This window comes from Syngnathoides biaculeatus, chromosome 18 (genome assembly GCF_019802595.1).
Source record: "Syngnathoides biaculeatus isolate LvHL_M chromosome 18, ASM1980259v1, whole genome shotgun sequence".
In the NCBI taxonomy this organism is placed as follows: Eukaryota; Metazoa; Chordata; class Actinopteri; order Syngnathiformes; family Syngnathidae; genus Syngnathoides; species Syngnathoides biaculeatus.
In genome coordinates this window covers 13091231-13107091 of record NC_084657.1, presented here as the reverse complement: position 1 = coordinate 13107091, position 15861 = coordinate 13091231, and the positions used below count along the sequence as shown (strand labels likewise).

General features: G+C 43.6%; 1 protein-coding gene across 1 annotated transcript; it reads left to right on the top strand.

Annotated features, from left to right (window-relative positions):
• Nucleotides 1-288: 288 nt before the first annotated feature.
• Nucleotides 289-14752, top strand: mybbp1a (MYB binding protein (P160) 1a). The gene is made up of 27 exons (XM_061802317.1): nucleotides 289-539; nucleotides 1695-1790; nucleotides 1907-1990; nucleotides 2073-2147; nucleotides 2376-2483; nucleotides 2587-2777; nucleotides 3367-3534; nucleotides 3810-3927; nucleotides 4165-4454; nucleotides 4525-4629; nucleotides 5127-5252; nucleotides 5499-5705; nucleotides 5804-5912; nucleotides 6779-6866; nucleotides 7482-7648; nucleotides 7723-7830; nucleotides 7906-8028; nucleotides 8504-8674; nucleotides 8746-8903; nucleotides 8992-9126; nucleotides 9779-9863; nucleotides 11056-11187; nucleotides 11272-11340; nucleotides 12299-12412; nucleotides 12661-12762; nucleotides 12842-12966; nucleotides 14178-14752. Exons 1-27 carry the CDS (start codon nucleotides 363-365, stop codon nucleotides 14545-14547), a joined length of 3801 nt encoding a protein of 1266 aa, XP_061658301.1. The 5' UTR covers nucleotides 289-362; the 3' UTR covers nucleotides 14548-14752.
• Nucleotides 14753-15861: the final 1109 nt, after the last annotated feature.

Here is a 15861-nt window from a genome sequence, read left to right as displayed (position 1 = left end):
ATAAATATTGTTTTTTAGGTGGCAAAATACTGTACAAGAAAAATAGGGTCTGTCAACCACTGAATGTAAATAAGGTTGGCTCAACTTAGCAAAAGCGATTTGTCAAATGTTTACGAAAAGAAAAATTGTAAAACTAGACATTTGAAAGCAAGCGAAGAAGCATCATCAATGCACCCACTTAATTGTAGTAGTTTATTATAAAATTCTTTTTTAAATCCACTGGATCCAATTTGACATTTTATCTTTGTCAATAAAGTTTTTTCCATTTTGAAAACGGCTGACCTGGAAGTAGTCGCTTCGCACCAGGAAGAGGCAAGCACGTTATTTTCCACCCCGTGTTTTTCGGAGCATGTTGCGGTGAGATGTCCGTGAACATGGTGGAGCTCCACGTGAAAGCGGACGAACCGTTCCGTACGGCCGGGGCCCTCCAACAGAACCGAGTCTTTCTCGATTTCTTCTGGGACTTAGCCAAACCCGACCAGGAAATTCGGCTGAGCGCTGTGGAAAACCTTCTTAAATACCTCAAAGACAACAATAAGGTGCCTACACGTTGTCCTTTTTGTTTTTAAATTGAGTACATTACATTGCATAAATAACTGGTTATAGTAATGTTTCACGAGTATTATAATGTCAAAATCCTTAAATTAGTCCTTACATCGTACACGAGCCACCGAGTTCACTCTCAAGCTGAAAAATGTACTGTAGTTAAACCCTCACTCAGATTTTTGTGCCTAATAAAATGCGTATAACATTATAACTGTGCTGCCAACATTTCCAGTCCATAACAAGTTGTTCATTTAATTATCATTAGTTTTATTCCCCTCTAATCGGATACTAAGTAGTTTATTTAATTTTATTTTGGTCATAGAAAATGATCATGATTCATTTTATTTATTGTTTCGCTGATTCGATATTTTACCATCCAGTCACTGTAACAGAAAACAACAAATATCATTTATAACCATTATTTAATAGCAATAATATTTACAATTAATTATGAAACCGTAAAGTAAAATAATAAATACAAGTTTGTCATTGTAGTGAATATTATAATAAATAAATAATAATCTTATTACTGACAGTTTTATTTTGTTATATATGTTTTTTAACATTTTATTGATGTGACATAAACAAACGTATATTGAAGGCAGCATGCTACACTAAGATTTAAAAAAATGGCAGTAATAAACCCCAACCATTTGGTAAATAATACATTTAAAAAAGATGATTAACAAGTAAGTAATAACAATTACTATGATAATGTTTTGTTTGTAATGTTTACTATCCATCCATTCATTTTCTGAGGTGCTTATCCTCACGAGTGTTGCAGGAGTCCTGGAGCCTATCCCAGCTATCTTCAGGCAGGAGGCGGGGTACTTCCTGAACTGGTTGCCAGCCAGTCGCACGGCACATGGAGACAGACAACTGTCTCTCTCTCAATCATACCTACGGGCAATTTAGACTCTCCAATGAATGCATGTTTTTGGGAAGTGGGAGGAAACCGGAGTGCCCGGAAAAAAAACTCGCGCAGGCACAGGGGGAACATGCAAACTTAACACGAGCGGCTGCGGTATTTGAACCCCGGTCCTCAGAACTGTGAGGCCAACGATCTAGAGCCGCTCCACCGTCCCGGCGTAATATTTACCATTATGTTTTATTGTTGTGTCTGTCTGTGTGTATTGTGTTGCCCACAGGAAGATGAGCTGGAGTACACAGTCAAGAGGCTCTTGGATGGCCTCGCTCACACACGGGAGGCAGCAAGGCCCGGCTTCAGCTTAGCTCTGGGTCAGGTGGGTGGACATTCTGACACAGCCCCCTCATTGAGCTTACCTAATATTTCGGCCTGTGAGTGTTGATGTGACGTGTCGCTGAGATGCCAACTGCTTTTTTTTTATTTTATTTCCAGCTCCTGAGCGCTTTTGAGGAACTCACTCTGCAGGACATCCTCGACAGAATCAGGGAGAAGCACAATGTACAAAAAGCCACGAAGGTGAATGTTTTTAAATGATTTTTTTTCTTCTCTATGGTTGAAAATACTGTGTCAAAATGGTTTTTTTCCCCATTTCCTGCAGAAATTTGTCAGAAATGCAGCGTTTGGGAGCTTGTTTGGCGTCCTTGCGCTGCACCAGTCAGGGCGCCTATTCAGTGTAAGAAAGTGTGTGTTTTGTTTGTGTGTGTGGGGGTGCTCGTGCACCTAAACCCAACAAATATAGGCGGCAGCTCACTTGGTTGGCTGAAGCAAAAAATGTCAAAAGACAGACTACTTGTAATTATAAAATAAAAAAATGACACTGGCTTTTCGAGGCGTTTGACTTGAAAATGTCCACTGCATGATGCATGCTTGACCCTAGCTGTCATTTTGTGGAACCACGCAGGAGCCGCCGGTGGTCCTGGGTTGTGTGCAGATTCTGCAGAGGCTCACCCAGGAGCGACAACACCTGAAGGACCTGCCCAGCAAGACCTTGACAGACATCCTCACAGAGGTAACGGCAACATTCCCAATGAAGCGGTGATTTTAAAGTGGTGTGACGTGGGTGTTATGTGACACATGGCAAGGAAGGTAAATGCACTGTTTGTGTCCGGCAGGTTCCCGAGCAGGTGTTTGAGGAGGTCCTGCTGAGCGCCTTGCAGTCGGACCTGGCGTTGGCCTTCCAGACTCCGGAGCAGCTCCAGCTGCTGCTGGTGGCGCTCGAGCGCTTTCCGCAAATCCTCCAACCCAAGAAACTCAAAAAGCTGCTGGGCTCCTCCAACATAATCAACAGTGACAACATTGAAAAGTAAGAAAAATAAAATACTTCCCTTTTTTTCTCAACCCTTTTTGTGCATTTTTGTGAAAACTTTGTTGTTATTTGCTGAAATACTTTCTTTGTGTACTCCGGCCAGATCAAAAGTATTACCTTGGTGGCATATTGTAGCATTTTAATGCCAAGACAAGACGTTGAAGTGAATTAAGGAGTCCAAAGTTGTGCTTTGTCACCATTTTGTGGAATCTTGGTGCCTTATGTTGAAATGATTTCAGGTGCTTTATTTTGATCAAACCAGTATTTTGTGGCATTTCGGTGCCAAGAAACTACATTAAAGTGAATTGTGAAGTTTCAAAAAGATGAACTTGATTTGGCGCCATCTTGTGGCAAACATAACGCCAAGGAACCATATGGAGGAGCTTCATTTACAGTAAAGTAGTGGTTTGCTGCCAGCTTGGTGCCACGGAACTCTGTTGAAGTGAGTTCGGGAGGGAGGGACTTAGACAAAAGTAGTACTTTGCCACCATCTTGTGGCATATATAGAAAATTACGGCCCCAGGAACACTGCACACTCTTGCACTCTTCTGTTAACCTTAGAGGTTTGCGTTGTTCTATCTTATAGGCTAACGCACGTACTCAAGATGGCCGCCCGCTCGGAGAAGAAGGACTGCGCGCTCCCGGCGGTGGCCCTGGACCTCCTCAAGCTCTCCCTGAGGGAGGACAGCTTCCAGCTCTTCTGGAATAAAGCCATTGTGGAGGGAATGCTGAAGGAGCATTGGGGACCCACACAGTGAGTCAAGTGGACAAAAGTATTGAGACATGGGGGCAGATCTCCCTCTCACTCACTCAGACAAAAGCAAAAGCACAAACATTAAATATCAGTTCGTACAGGCTGGATTAATTAATATCCTAACCTACTTGCATCCAGCTCCACACCCTAACTTTCCACCAGTATACCTACAATTAGTTTAATATTAATGAAATAAAGTCCGCATGCATGTAAAATCAGATTTTTTGGGGGGGCGTGTGTGTAAAATAAACCATTTAATGTGTTTATTTCTGCAGCTTTTTGAGTTTCCGAATGTTGGGCAGCGCTTTGCCGCTTCTGTCCTTGTCCCAGCTCAAAGAGGTTCTGTCCGGGGAGGTGATGATTCACTACGGCGAGCATGTGGTGTCTGCTCAGGTGAGTCTGGATACTTAATATGGAGAGGCTCATAAAGCATGAACACCATGCGTCTAGCAAGTACGTAAAGTTATGAAACGACTGTAATCACGGAGTTCAATTATTGAGCACACACAAACCACCTTCACACGACCCTCGTTAAAAGTACAGGTATTAGCTAACTAGCGAGCTTGTGGATTCTGCCCCAAATGCAGACTCACCAATAGGTATTCAATGTCACATTCACCTATTTTCCAGAAACAAGAACGCTTCAAGCTGGCGCCCGAGATGGAAGCCTCCGTGTCGAAATTCCTGGAGGGCTGCCAGGATGCCGAAAAGCAGCTAGCGGTGATGGTGGGCTTCTCCTCGCTCGTCCACCAGGGCTACCCGGTGGTGCCGTCCGTGTGGCGTGTGGTCCAGCACCTGCAGCCGACGGCGCTGCACAATTACGTGGCGTGGCTAAAGACCACCTTCCTAACACCTCGTATAGGCCAGCTGCTCAACTTTACCTCGCGCAGGCAGAAGGAGCGCCAGGACCATTTGGAAGAGTGAGTACAGAGGAACCGCGGTGAACCCAGAAAGCAGAGTGACCGCTCACCCATTCGTCATAATCCTCAGGGACCTCATATTCCGCCTGAGGAAGTGGATTGTGGATAGGCTGGCCTCAATTGTGGACAACCACCAGGTCAAGAAGGATGAGGAGTTCATTATGGAGATTGCCAGGTATATAAAGCAGTTATTGAAAATATACCAAATCATTCAAAAGGGTGAGACAAGCATGAAATATTGTACTAGCAGTGATAAAATCTCACTCCTTTTAATGAACACTGCCGACCTTGCAAAAAAAAAAAAAAATTACTTTACTTTGAAGCTCCGTAAATATGTTTCACTTGTTTATTAAGTTGAGTAAAATAGTTATAGAACAGTTCAGTTGCTCCATAAAAATAATTTGGATACAAATGAAAATACCTGAAATATCCAGGTGTATATCCAATTTCAATATATTTGCACTGCAGAATTTTCCAATTCGTGCATAATTTTCCAAAATGTGACTGAAAAAACTTTTTTTTTTTGGTCATCATACAAAGTCCTTCAGCTATACATGTGTTCTGTATCTCAAGAACTGCAATATATTGATATAGATACCTTAAAAATCTACATAACTAGAGTTACAAATGAATGTTACTGGCCACAATTAATGATTCCATTTTTTTTCCCAGATTCATCTTTTTCCACAGCTTCTTCAACACCAAGAAGGCCTGCATCGACATTCCAGAAACTCAAGATAAGCTCGACGTACCTCTGGATCCGAAAACCAGAGCAGTGCTGGTCAATTCCTGCTTCGGGTGAGTGCTCGTCGTCTATTTTTAAATTTTATCATTGGTGGGTAGGCATTCTTCCAATGCTCCTTATAAATTTGGGTGGAAGTCCACGTTGATGAGATGATAAAATATTTACGCCAGCCATAGCAGGGTCATTAACATATTTAGTCTTGGAAGTCTTCCCCACAGCTACATGAGAGATGCAATCAAATGCATTTTTTTAGTAATCTTATCCAATGACAATAAAAAAAAAATTTGTCCATCGTCCAGGCTCCTCCTCTCCATGCATAACCTGCCCCTGGCTGATGATGCATCCAAAGGTGGAGCCGTGACCCACAGGCGCACGCTAGGCGTCACGTCCGATGGCTCGTTGTGGATCTACCGTCTGGTCCAGTACGCCCAAGAACTGCTCCACCAGCCCACATTTGTCCGTGCTGTCTGTCCCTTCAGTGAGGAGCAGAAGCAGGCCTGGGACAGGTCAGACTGCACGTTCTGGTTTCTTCTCTCCCCCATGACAATTTTTAACGTTAGTCATTGCATGTAATAATTGGGTTTCTACGTCTGTTTTCTCCCAGCATGCTGGAGTCGGTGGCGAGCCTGAAAAAGAAAACCAAGAAAGGCCACTCAGTGGAGAGCAGGGCATTCCAGCAGCTCTTCCTCCTGTTGGGCATGCACCTCTTCAAGGTACGGTTGACCAAGTCAACAAAAACTGTATTTATTTCACACATCTTCTAAATCAGTGTTTCCCGAACGTTTTTGAGCCAAGGCACATGCTTTACATTTAACAAATGGAATGACTCTATTACCCCACCAAACAAAAATGTATCTGTAACTATGTACAGCAGGGGTTTCAAACTCATTTTTGTCATGGGCCACATTGTAATCACAGTTTCCCTCAGAGGGCCATTATGACTGTGAAAACATAAAAATCTTTCGCCTCATCATATTTACAAATGAAATTTATTTATTTTCTTTTAGAATCAGAAATCAAGGGAAATGGGTTTTTCAACTACTGTTGAAGATTGAGCACGCCAAAATGCTTGCAATATCTAAATTTTCTAATTTATCATATGACAATTTGAAATTTTGGTCCATATTTGGACAAAAATCATAGAAGTCGATACGCGATTTGCCTTCGCGGGCCACCTAAAATCATGCGGCGGGCCGGACCTGGCCCCCGGGACTTGAGTTTGACACCTGTGATACACAGCGTACACAGAAGAGTTTGGTCCCCTATCCCTGCGAGTTATTGATGCTCACACGAAAAAGTTTGCTATTCCCAATGGATCCCACAGCACGCCAAAGTTCTTTTATCCATGAGACAGGGCTTTGAACTCCTCAAATAAACCTCCACTCTTCACTTCAATATAGAAAACAAAATGACTCCAAAGCACGATCCTTTTGTAAGACTTGGCTTTGGAATGAGTCCCAAAAAAAAAAGTCCTCCTCAAAATTCTGCAACTAAGCAAATACTCTCACAGCACACTAATCTTACGCATCACAGTAGTTAGGAACCCCGGCTGACGATAAGCATGTTATTGTTGGTGAAGGCTCCAGATGAGCTGCTGGATGTCATGAAGGATCTGCAGAGCTGCGTGGAGGCGTGCCAGGAGAAGAAAGCCAAGAAAAGGAAGAAAGGTAACAGACTAATAATAATAATATGCAACAGTCAAAACACATTTGCAAAGTACAGTACCAGATAAAATTTGAAAAATTCTGATTAAAATAATGCATTTACAACAGTGTAAACTTGAAATATCAAAGTGGAATTTACAAAGAACCAATTTACCACGGTTAGTAATTTACGAAAATTTAAACAAATTGTTAAATGTAATGACATTGTACAATAAAAATTTGCACGATGGGAAAAAAAAATCTATTTGCAAACGTAATAAAAGTAAGTAAAATGGAAACGTATCAGCAAACGTAAACACAAGTTGTCCAAATAATTAACATTGTGAAAGTAAAAACACATTTGCAACAACTGAAACTAATTTGACAGTACAAATACTTTCACAGCAGCGAAGATAAATTTGCAAAAATTAACAGTAAAATGAAGGTTGCATTAGCAAAATAAAAACAAATATCCAAAGTTAAACACATTTACGATAGCAAAAGCATGTACGTGATCGAAATAAAAACAGACTAATAAACAGAAAAGATGGAATACAATTATGCGACAGTTTAAACAGCAGCATTTTGACCATAACAACGTCACATTAAATGTTGATTTGTGACTTTTCCTCCACGCAGGCAGCAAAACGCAAGAGGCAGCTGAGCCCGAGTGGGTGGAGGTGTTGGTGGACATCTTGTTGTCGCTCCTGTCCCAGCCGAGCCGACACATCAGGCAGGTGTGCAAGACAGTCTTCGCCTCCATTTCCCCCCACGTCAACGCCGCAGCCCTCACCTCCATTTTGGATGTAAGTCACAACCCGCTTGTCCTTGACTGCGTGCCAGGGCGCCGTCACTCAAAATCTTGATTTGGGTGTTTGAGGTCCTGGATCCGGATAAAGATGGCGAGGATGACGGCCCTGTGCTCGTCATGGACGACGCCGAAAAAGCCAAGCAGAAGAAACCGAAACGTGATGAGGATGTGGAGATGGTGCTTGATCTTCTCTTTGTTTCTTTCTTTCATTCTTCTCTACATCGTTCTGAAGTCATTTTTGTTCATAAAAAGGAGGACGAGTCCGACGAATCTTGCACTGACTCTGAGGAGGGTGAGAATGAGGAAGCCGTGGAGGAGGTGGACCAAAGCTTCAGAGTGGAGCTGATGAAGGTCCTCCAGCACAAGAATACTCTGGTGAGGCTTTTCCACGGACTAATGTCAAGATCGACATGGACGCTGGTTTCATTTCATGTGTGTGTCATACTAACGTTCGCCACTGAGGGGCGCCATGACATGCAAGATCGTCTATTAGGCAGGAAAAATGTGGAGGGAAAAAAAAATCACATTTCGGCTTGTGTGAAATTTGCATGTGGCTCCGTGGGTTTTCTCCGGGCACTCCGGTTTCCTCCCACATCCCCAAAACATGCAACATTAATTGGACACTCTAAATTGCCCCTAAGTGTTATTGTGAGTGCAGCTGTTTGTCTCTATGTGCCCTGCAATTGGCTGGCAACCAGTTCAGGGTGTACCCCGCCTCCTGCTCGTTGAGAGCTGGGATAGGCTCCATCCCTCCTGCGACCCTCGTGAGGATAAGCGGCAAAGAAAATGGATGGATGGAAGAATGGACTTGTGTTTATGATAACGTCTTACTCTGTTTCCGCGTGTCCAGGACAAAGACCAGGAGGGCAGCGACGATGACTTGTCTGACGACGCCATGATGGAGCTGGACAAGAGCTTGTCTACGTTATTCTCTGAGCAGAAAAAGAAGAACCAGGCCAAGAAGGACGCCAAGGTCAAAATCCGGAAAGAGAAGACACTGGTGTGCGATTTCAAGATTAAGGTAGGTCAAAGAATAGCGTCGCCACGGCGCATCGGTCTACGTCAGAATTGACTCTCCGACCGACTTTGTAGGTGCTGGATCTGGTGGAGGTGTTCGTAGCCCGGCAGGCTGACAGTCCTCTGGTCCTGGACCTTCTGGAGCCTCTCCTGTACATAATCGAGCGAGTGATGAACTCAGGCAAGGAGCAGCAGGACCAGGAATTCCTCCTCAGGGCGGCAGACATTTTCAAGTAAATCACCTGCCCATGTTTGATTTAACTTTTAAAACAAAGCCGGTATGATTTATTTTGCTCCGTCTGTCGTCTTTGTATTTTGTAGGAACCAGTTGTGCCGGGCCAAGGTGTACTGCAAGACTACCGAAGACAGACAGGAGGAGCTCCATAACCTTCTCAGCAACCTGATGGCGAAAATGCAGAAGTTGTCCGAGTCATCTGTTGGGCTCTACTACTTCAGGTGATTATAATAAGAATAAGAAGAATAAAAGCCGTAAGCCGTGCTCCGTCACACTGTCCCGGAATTTGCCCAAAATGTCTGCTTCAAAACAAAATGGCTGACATTCTGTTCACTTTAGCAGCATGCGTCCATGAGACATTTTCATGTGTCCTGTTACGATAGACATGTCCACACAATCTTGTGTCAATCTCTAAAGCCGCTAATGACTAATTTTTCTAATTTACCGTGCACCCATTTTCCATTGAATTCTCCCCCAAAATGGCTGCATCGAATAAAAATTGCTGAATTTCTGTTTAATTTGCAGCATGGGCCCTTGAGACTATTTTTGTTCCCACCAGATTTTGTGTTAATTGGTTTAACTCGGTCCAATTTTGTTCCAACCTTGAGATTTTTTTTCACGTGTTCTGTTATAAAAGACAGCCATCCATCCATTTTCTGAGCCGTTTATCCTCACGAGGGTTGCGGGAGTTATAAAAGACGTAACTACCCAGTTTCGTGTCAATTAGTGAAACCGGTTATGGAGGAGCTAATTTTTTCAAGCATTCTTGGCCAATGTTTTCACCAGGATGATCTCACCAGAATTTCTGCAGTGGTTTATGAATTACCTTCTGATATTGTTCAAGTGTATCTAATCTACGTGCTTCTTTTGCAGCGCTGCCCTGTATGTGGTGAAAGTGTTGCGAGGAGCGCCCACAGCCGAGAACAAAGAGGAGGGAGCGTCCGGGACTGCAGCAGAGGTACGTAATTCCTATTTCCCTCTTTTCTGCAAAAATGAAGCAGCCAGCCAGACATAGACAAAAAGGGTGACGAGTGATTTAATCAACTTCATCATTGTTATTTTCCTCTGGAGACAGCCTACAGTGTGCAAAATCCCGCTGCTCGCCGCTGTTATCTCCGGCTTTAACGCACATGCACGTTAATACTAATCTGTGTTAGCCGTGGTGTAGTTGGAAGAGCTGCGCTCGTATCTTGGCTAACTGTGTTAGCAACAAATCCTGAAAGTTTTTCACCCAGAATACAAAAGAAAAATGTGGGGAAAAGAGTTTAATGCATTAATACTAATCCATAGCATTTATAGTGTAAGCAGTTTGCATAATCCATAGTTTTTGGTTCCCATTTCAAAATGCACTTAACATTTGCAGCTAAAATGGTTAGATGCCAGATTATTACCCTCACTTGAATTTGCGCCATCATTCATAGACATTGCTGATACAAACGGCAAAGATTTTCAAGGTAAATACAACTATCTTGATTGTCTTTATTTGTAGTTTGAACCTTCTCTAAAGGCTTCAAGCTGGAAGCAACTGCAGTTTCTTTCGGCTTGTCCCTTTCGGGGTCGCCACAGCGTGCCATCTCAGATGAACGCACATATTTGTTTGGCACAATTTTTACGCCGGATGCCCTTCCTGACGCAACCCTTCTCAGGCTGATGGTTATACAAGCGCAGCTGCAGTTATAAACCGCCATTTACATCTTATGCAATTTTTTGTTCAAGCGCAAAATAATAATCGGTGACTTGTCACTTATTAAAATAATCTTTTGTTCAAGGCTGTTGTACATTCTAACAGGATCTCTGGTGCTTAATGTAGCTGGGGTCCAAGGCAAGATGTTTCTTTATTTTTGCATTTATTTTTTTTTTTTCCCTGTCTGTTACTGGGTCAAAAAGTGGGTCAGTGCAAGATAATTTGGGCCATCCCCAGCGGAGAGCCCGAGACGTATAAACCTGGTCATCACCGACGTATCTAATAAGCTCCACAATACCTTCACAGAGATAATACAATGTGTTCTCTCCCCCCCCCCCCCCCCCCCCCCATTCGATTTATGTGTTGAACCTCTGAGGAAATCATGATGTCAAGGCTGGTGTACAAAATGCATTTCAATCTTATTTCGTGTCTCTTATGTTGTGTGTGTCTGTGTGTGTGTGCGCAGTTGCGGTTCATGGGCAACGTGGACGTGGAGCGGGTGTCCGGCCTCTTTCGGGAGGCACTGCACTCCTTCATGAGTCGCAGGAAGAGCCCCCTGACCACCCAGATGTTCACCGACCTGTTCAACAGATTTCCCGTGAGCGAGCGCCGCGCGACAGATGTTTCGTCTTATGGTGGCGCTAATTAATGCAAGCCGCGTGTGCGTTGCTGTAACACGCAGGTTTTGTGTGTTCACCTGTTGGATGCGACCGTGCAGCACATCACATCGAGCGTCAGAGATCACCAAAAGGTATTCGTTGTTCCGAACAGCAATTTTTAACGTCACATATATTAGAGTAGCCATTTTGCTGAATCAATTAGCAGTCTATAGCCGAGTGCATCTCAATAAATGAAAATATGGTAGAAGAGTTCATTGAAGTCAGTAAAAAAAAACGAGCTACAACACACAGGGAAAAACATTTCACAAGATTTTTCCCTACCTAACTCCTATATTTAAAATAATTTTGCATGGTTTATAAATATTCAAATCTTTTGAAATGGCAAATTGTGAGTTATATTTTATTTATTTTTTTGCATTAAGTAATAATCATAAACTGTTGTAACAAAACACACTCCACTTTCCACTACATGTATTGAATCTATGTAATATATGACTTTCACCTTTTAAATTGAACTCCTGAAATAAATTAACTTTTTCCAGGATACAGTATTCTGATCTACTGAGATGTAATTGCATGTACATATTTAAAACAACAGGCAATGACAATGGGAACAGCAATGTCACAACAGTACATACATCAATTATAAATATGGTATATATGCACGCCCACATGTGATTGGCAATTATACATGAATAAATAAATAGCATACAGTGTATTATAAATAGCTCTTTGCCTGAAACGTTTATCTGATTGAGAAATTAAAATGAAAGAAGCGTATTCTCCATCGACAATGATGAAACAATTGTTTTTGGTTAAGTGTTTTTAATAAGGAAAAATAACATCGTATAGCATAAAAAAAGAAAATGTAAATTTTAAACTAGTTTCACGAAGTGTAAATCACTGTATGGGTATCTGCGTTAGCGTTCCTGTGGTAGATATGTGCCTTTTAGGGGCGTGGCATACGGATCGGTAGTCGGGTTGACCGGTTAGTCTGCGTGTGAGAATCTGAGCGTAAACTGCGGCTTGCAGCAGCTACTGGTGCATGTTGGGGGAATACTGTATTGAGATTTTTGTTTGTGTGCGCAGGGCCAGGCGTGCGTTTTGGTGCTGCGCGCCATGCAAAACAGGGAGGTGCAGCAGCTGATGAGCGGCGCACCGTGGTTGGAGTTTTGCACCAAGGTGGCGGCTCAGCTGGCCGCGGTGAGTCGACCCGTCACCTCAAATAAACGACGCTCTTGTGCCTTTTTGCCAGTGACATCCTCGTCGCTAGGCAGAATTCACTCAATGTTTGTCACGTTTAACAGAAACTCAGACAGACGTGCACATTTTTCATACACATTCATGATTGAATCAAGGTTCTGTATTAAATATAAAATGCAAATAGGAAGGTTCCCTAATGGGTTCTGTTCCTAATGCAAAGTTTATTAAATCAGCTACTTTCTCCTCAGACTTTCAAGCTGGAGGGTCAAACGGACAGCAAAGCTCTGCGGGAGAGGCTGCTCAAGGCTCTGGAGTTGTGCCGCTTCTTCCTCAAGCACATCCACCATCAAGTAAGTCGCCACTGGGAGAGGACTGAAGGGAAACGGGACAGGGAAGAGACCCCAACATCTGGTACCTTTGTTTGCGTAGAAGCTGCCCGTGGACCAAGAGGCCATCAAGGACGCCCTGCAGCCCATGACTGAAGTTTTGGCTTTCAAGAAGTCGGGCACGCTAGAGGACAACTACTGGAGCGTCATGAAAGTTTTTGGAGTCATGTGAGTGCTGCGAGCGGAAAATGAACACAGGGTTGTATCGGTCACAGTGAAGCCTGGAGTCTTTTATCATTTCTCGATGCATTTCCTGGAATTCCCGGCCTACAGATACAGCACGGTACATAGTGTTTAATGCTTGTGCTAGCTAGCGCCGCGCTAACAGGGCCGGTTAAAAAAAAAAAAAAAAAAACATACCGGTAAAAATCACTGAGGCACAGCAGTAACATGATAGCGCTGCGCTAACAGGGCGGGACCGGTAAAAGTCACTTCATCGGCACATATATTCCATCGGTCTCACTCTTACTTTTTCCGCACGAGTGTCCCCTTGCGGTCGTTAGAAAAAATAAATGCACAAATTAGCCGCATCACCACATAAACCGCAGGGTTGAGAGCGTGTGCAAAAAGTCGCGGCTTATAGGCTGGACATTACGGTAATGGATAGGGTTCCAATTACGCCATCTTGTGTGTCATTGAGGTCAGAGAACACAAGTGATAGGTGAAGCGTGAAGTTTTTTTTCTATCGTTAATTTATCCGATTGGTCTAAGGGCGGTGGTGACGTCATTGAAAACCTATCGATTGAAGTGAGGTGCTTAGTTGGCATTGTTTAATTTTAGCGTGGCTTTTGTCAAAGGGTTATTGGGGTGGAGGTTTTTCAGTAGATGCTGGCAACCAGTTCAGGGTGTACCCCAGGCAGGATAGCTGGAATAGGCTCCAGCACTCCCACAACTCTCGTGAGGATAAGCAACTCCCATACTGGATGGATGGATGGATGGATGGATGGATGGATGGATGGATGGATGGATGTATCAAAAGATCGGTTCTCACCAAAATTAATGCAAGACATTGCTTTTGTCTAAAGGTTCCTCAATTCAACAAAATTTCTTGGCACCAAGATGGCACCTATGTAGTTTATTGTGTTGACATGGTGAGTTTTTCAAAAAATTATGGGACAAGATGACAACTTTTGTCTCAATGACACTCCTCAATCCATTTCAACATAGTTCCTTGGGACCTAGTTAACACAAGATGGCGGCAAAACAAAAACACTGAACAGAAGAGTTTTTCAGTGAATAACGGAGCGCTTGGTACCCCTATTCTATTCTTTCGACACCAGCAATGACTTCAGCTTCTTCTGTCGGGGCTTTGCAGAGCTTCGGGTGTTGGGGATTGTATTCCAAATTTTAAAAAATGTATTTATCTCTACCATCCTCAGGAGGCCCAAAACGGAGAAGATAAAGCCCAACAAGGACGCCGGCCAGCCGCTGCCGACGCAGCAGCAGCCTGCCAAGAAGCAGAAGGGCTTCCTGCCAGAAAGCAAAAAGAGGAAAAAACGGCCGCAGCCCGTCTTGGAGCCCGCTGCGGCCGCCGCCAACTCTGCCCCGACGGCGGACAAAGCGGGGGTAGAGAAAGGACAAGGCAAGAAGAATAACAAGAAAAAGACAAAGCGGGCGGCGGATGGCGCGCCGCCGTCGCATGCCAGCCCTGCCAAGAAGAAGAAGATGCAAGATGACAGCAAGTTGGTTAAAAAAAAGAAAAACAGAAAGAAAAAAGATAGAGGGCCACTACAAAGCCAGACTCTTTAATAAAGCAGATTTTTACTTTTTTTTTTTTTTTTTGTCCATCATCCATTATCGACTGCTTTGTGTTTTTCAAAATGCGTCCCTAAAGAGTGTAAGGATGAGAGTGCTTATTTTCTTCTAATGCGTCATTGTTATTATTAGAACGAGGGAAGGGAAAAAAAGAAGCCCATACCACAATAAATTTTCTCCTGCTGGAGATTCATTGCCACTTTGCACCCACTCCTCAACCTTTTGTGTGTTATGCAACATTAATTAGAAGTGTGAGATCCTTTAAAGCAAAACGGCAAGCAGTATTTGAGCTCCAAACACTCCCATTTAAATTCAAATCTGTTTGATGTTGTCAGGTGCAGGCAACCGCGCATTAGCAGTAATGACGGATTTTGCGTTCATATGCCGCAAAGTTGGAAAATTGCTTTTCTTTCAAAGAAAGCGTGAAGCAGAAATGGGAGAATAGCATGAAAGCTCAGATACACTCTCAACGAGACCAAATGCAGAAGAAAAAACATAATTACCAAGCACCACAAAGTACTGTTAGTCTGAAGGCATAACTGACTGCCACAACATCCATCCATTTTCTTCACCCCTTATCCTCACGAGGGTCGCGGGGAGTGCTGGAGCCCATCAATAATATAACAATATCAAAATATTTTCTCACTTCTACGGTTGTAGAGTCATTGTTTTGCATTCCAGGACTCCCCTTATAGACTTATGACTTCTCCATTGTTAATTTCATCTGAATTTTAATCAAATTACTGTATACACACATAGAATCTTATCCAAATGAATCAACGTTGCACTGCACAAAAAGTCGTCCGAGTGACGAAAAGTAGCTTACGTAACTTGAGTGAAAAATGATCTCCTCGCGGGGTTTGACGTTTCGCCGCTTTGTCCCGACAAACAAACAAAGAAAGAGTGGGGAAAGTGGGGTGGGGGGCATCACAGCAAAGCGTAATTTGTCTGTCACAAAGCTGATGTAGTGCTCCCAACAATGGATGCGCTTTACGGCGAGTGAGGCCTCGCTGCCATAAATCCGGCGCACTTGTCAAACGAGCGGCCGCCTCATCCATCACCGAGCTCATTTGGGCCGCGGTACCGGGGAACGCCTTCTGATTCCGCGATCTCACTCTTGTTGGGAGCCGCGGGGAGCGGTCCCGAGTGAGGCCAAGTCACAGCATGATGCAACCGGGCGGTATTTTATCCCTCATGGGGGGGTCTCAAAGCCATGAGTGACCCTGCCCGGGGGGGGGGGGGGGGGGTGAAACCGCATACAATTTAGCACAAAGTCCTCCACCACAACTCAAGGACAGGAGTGAGATT

Excerpts from the sequence above, each read along its gene's own strand:
- mybbp1a (XM_061802317.1), top strand. The coding sequence starts at position 363 with ATGTCCGTGAACATGGTGGAGCTCCACGTGAAAGCGGACGAACCGTTC. Across the intron at positions 1,791-1,906 it reads TCAGCTTAGCTCTGGGTCAG|CTCCTGAGCGCTTTTGAGGA; the intron begins GTGGGTGGACAT and ends TTTTATTTCCAG. Across the intron at positions 5,253-5,498 it reads CTGGTCAATTCCTGCTTCGG|GCTCCTCCTCTCCATGCATA; the intron begins GTGAGTGCTCGT and ends TCCATCGTCCAG.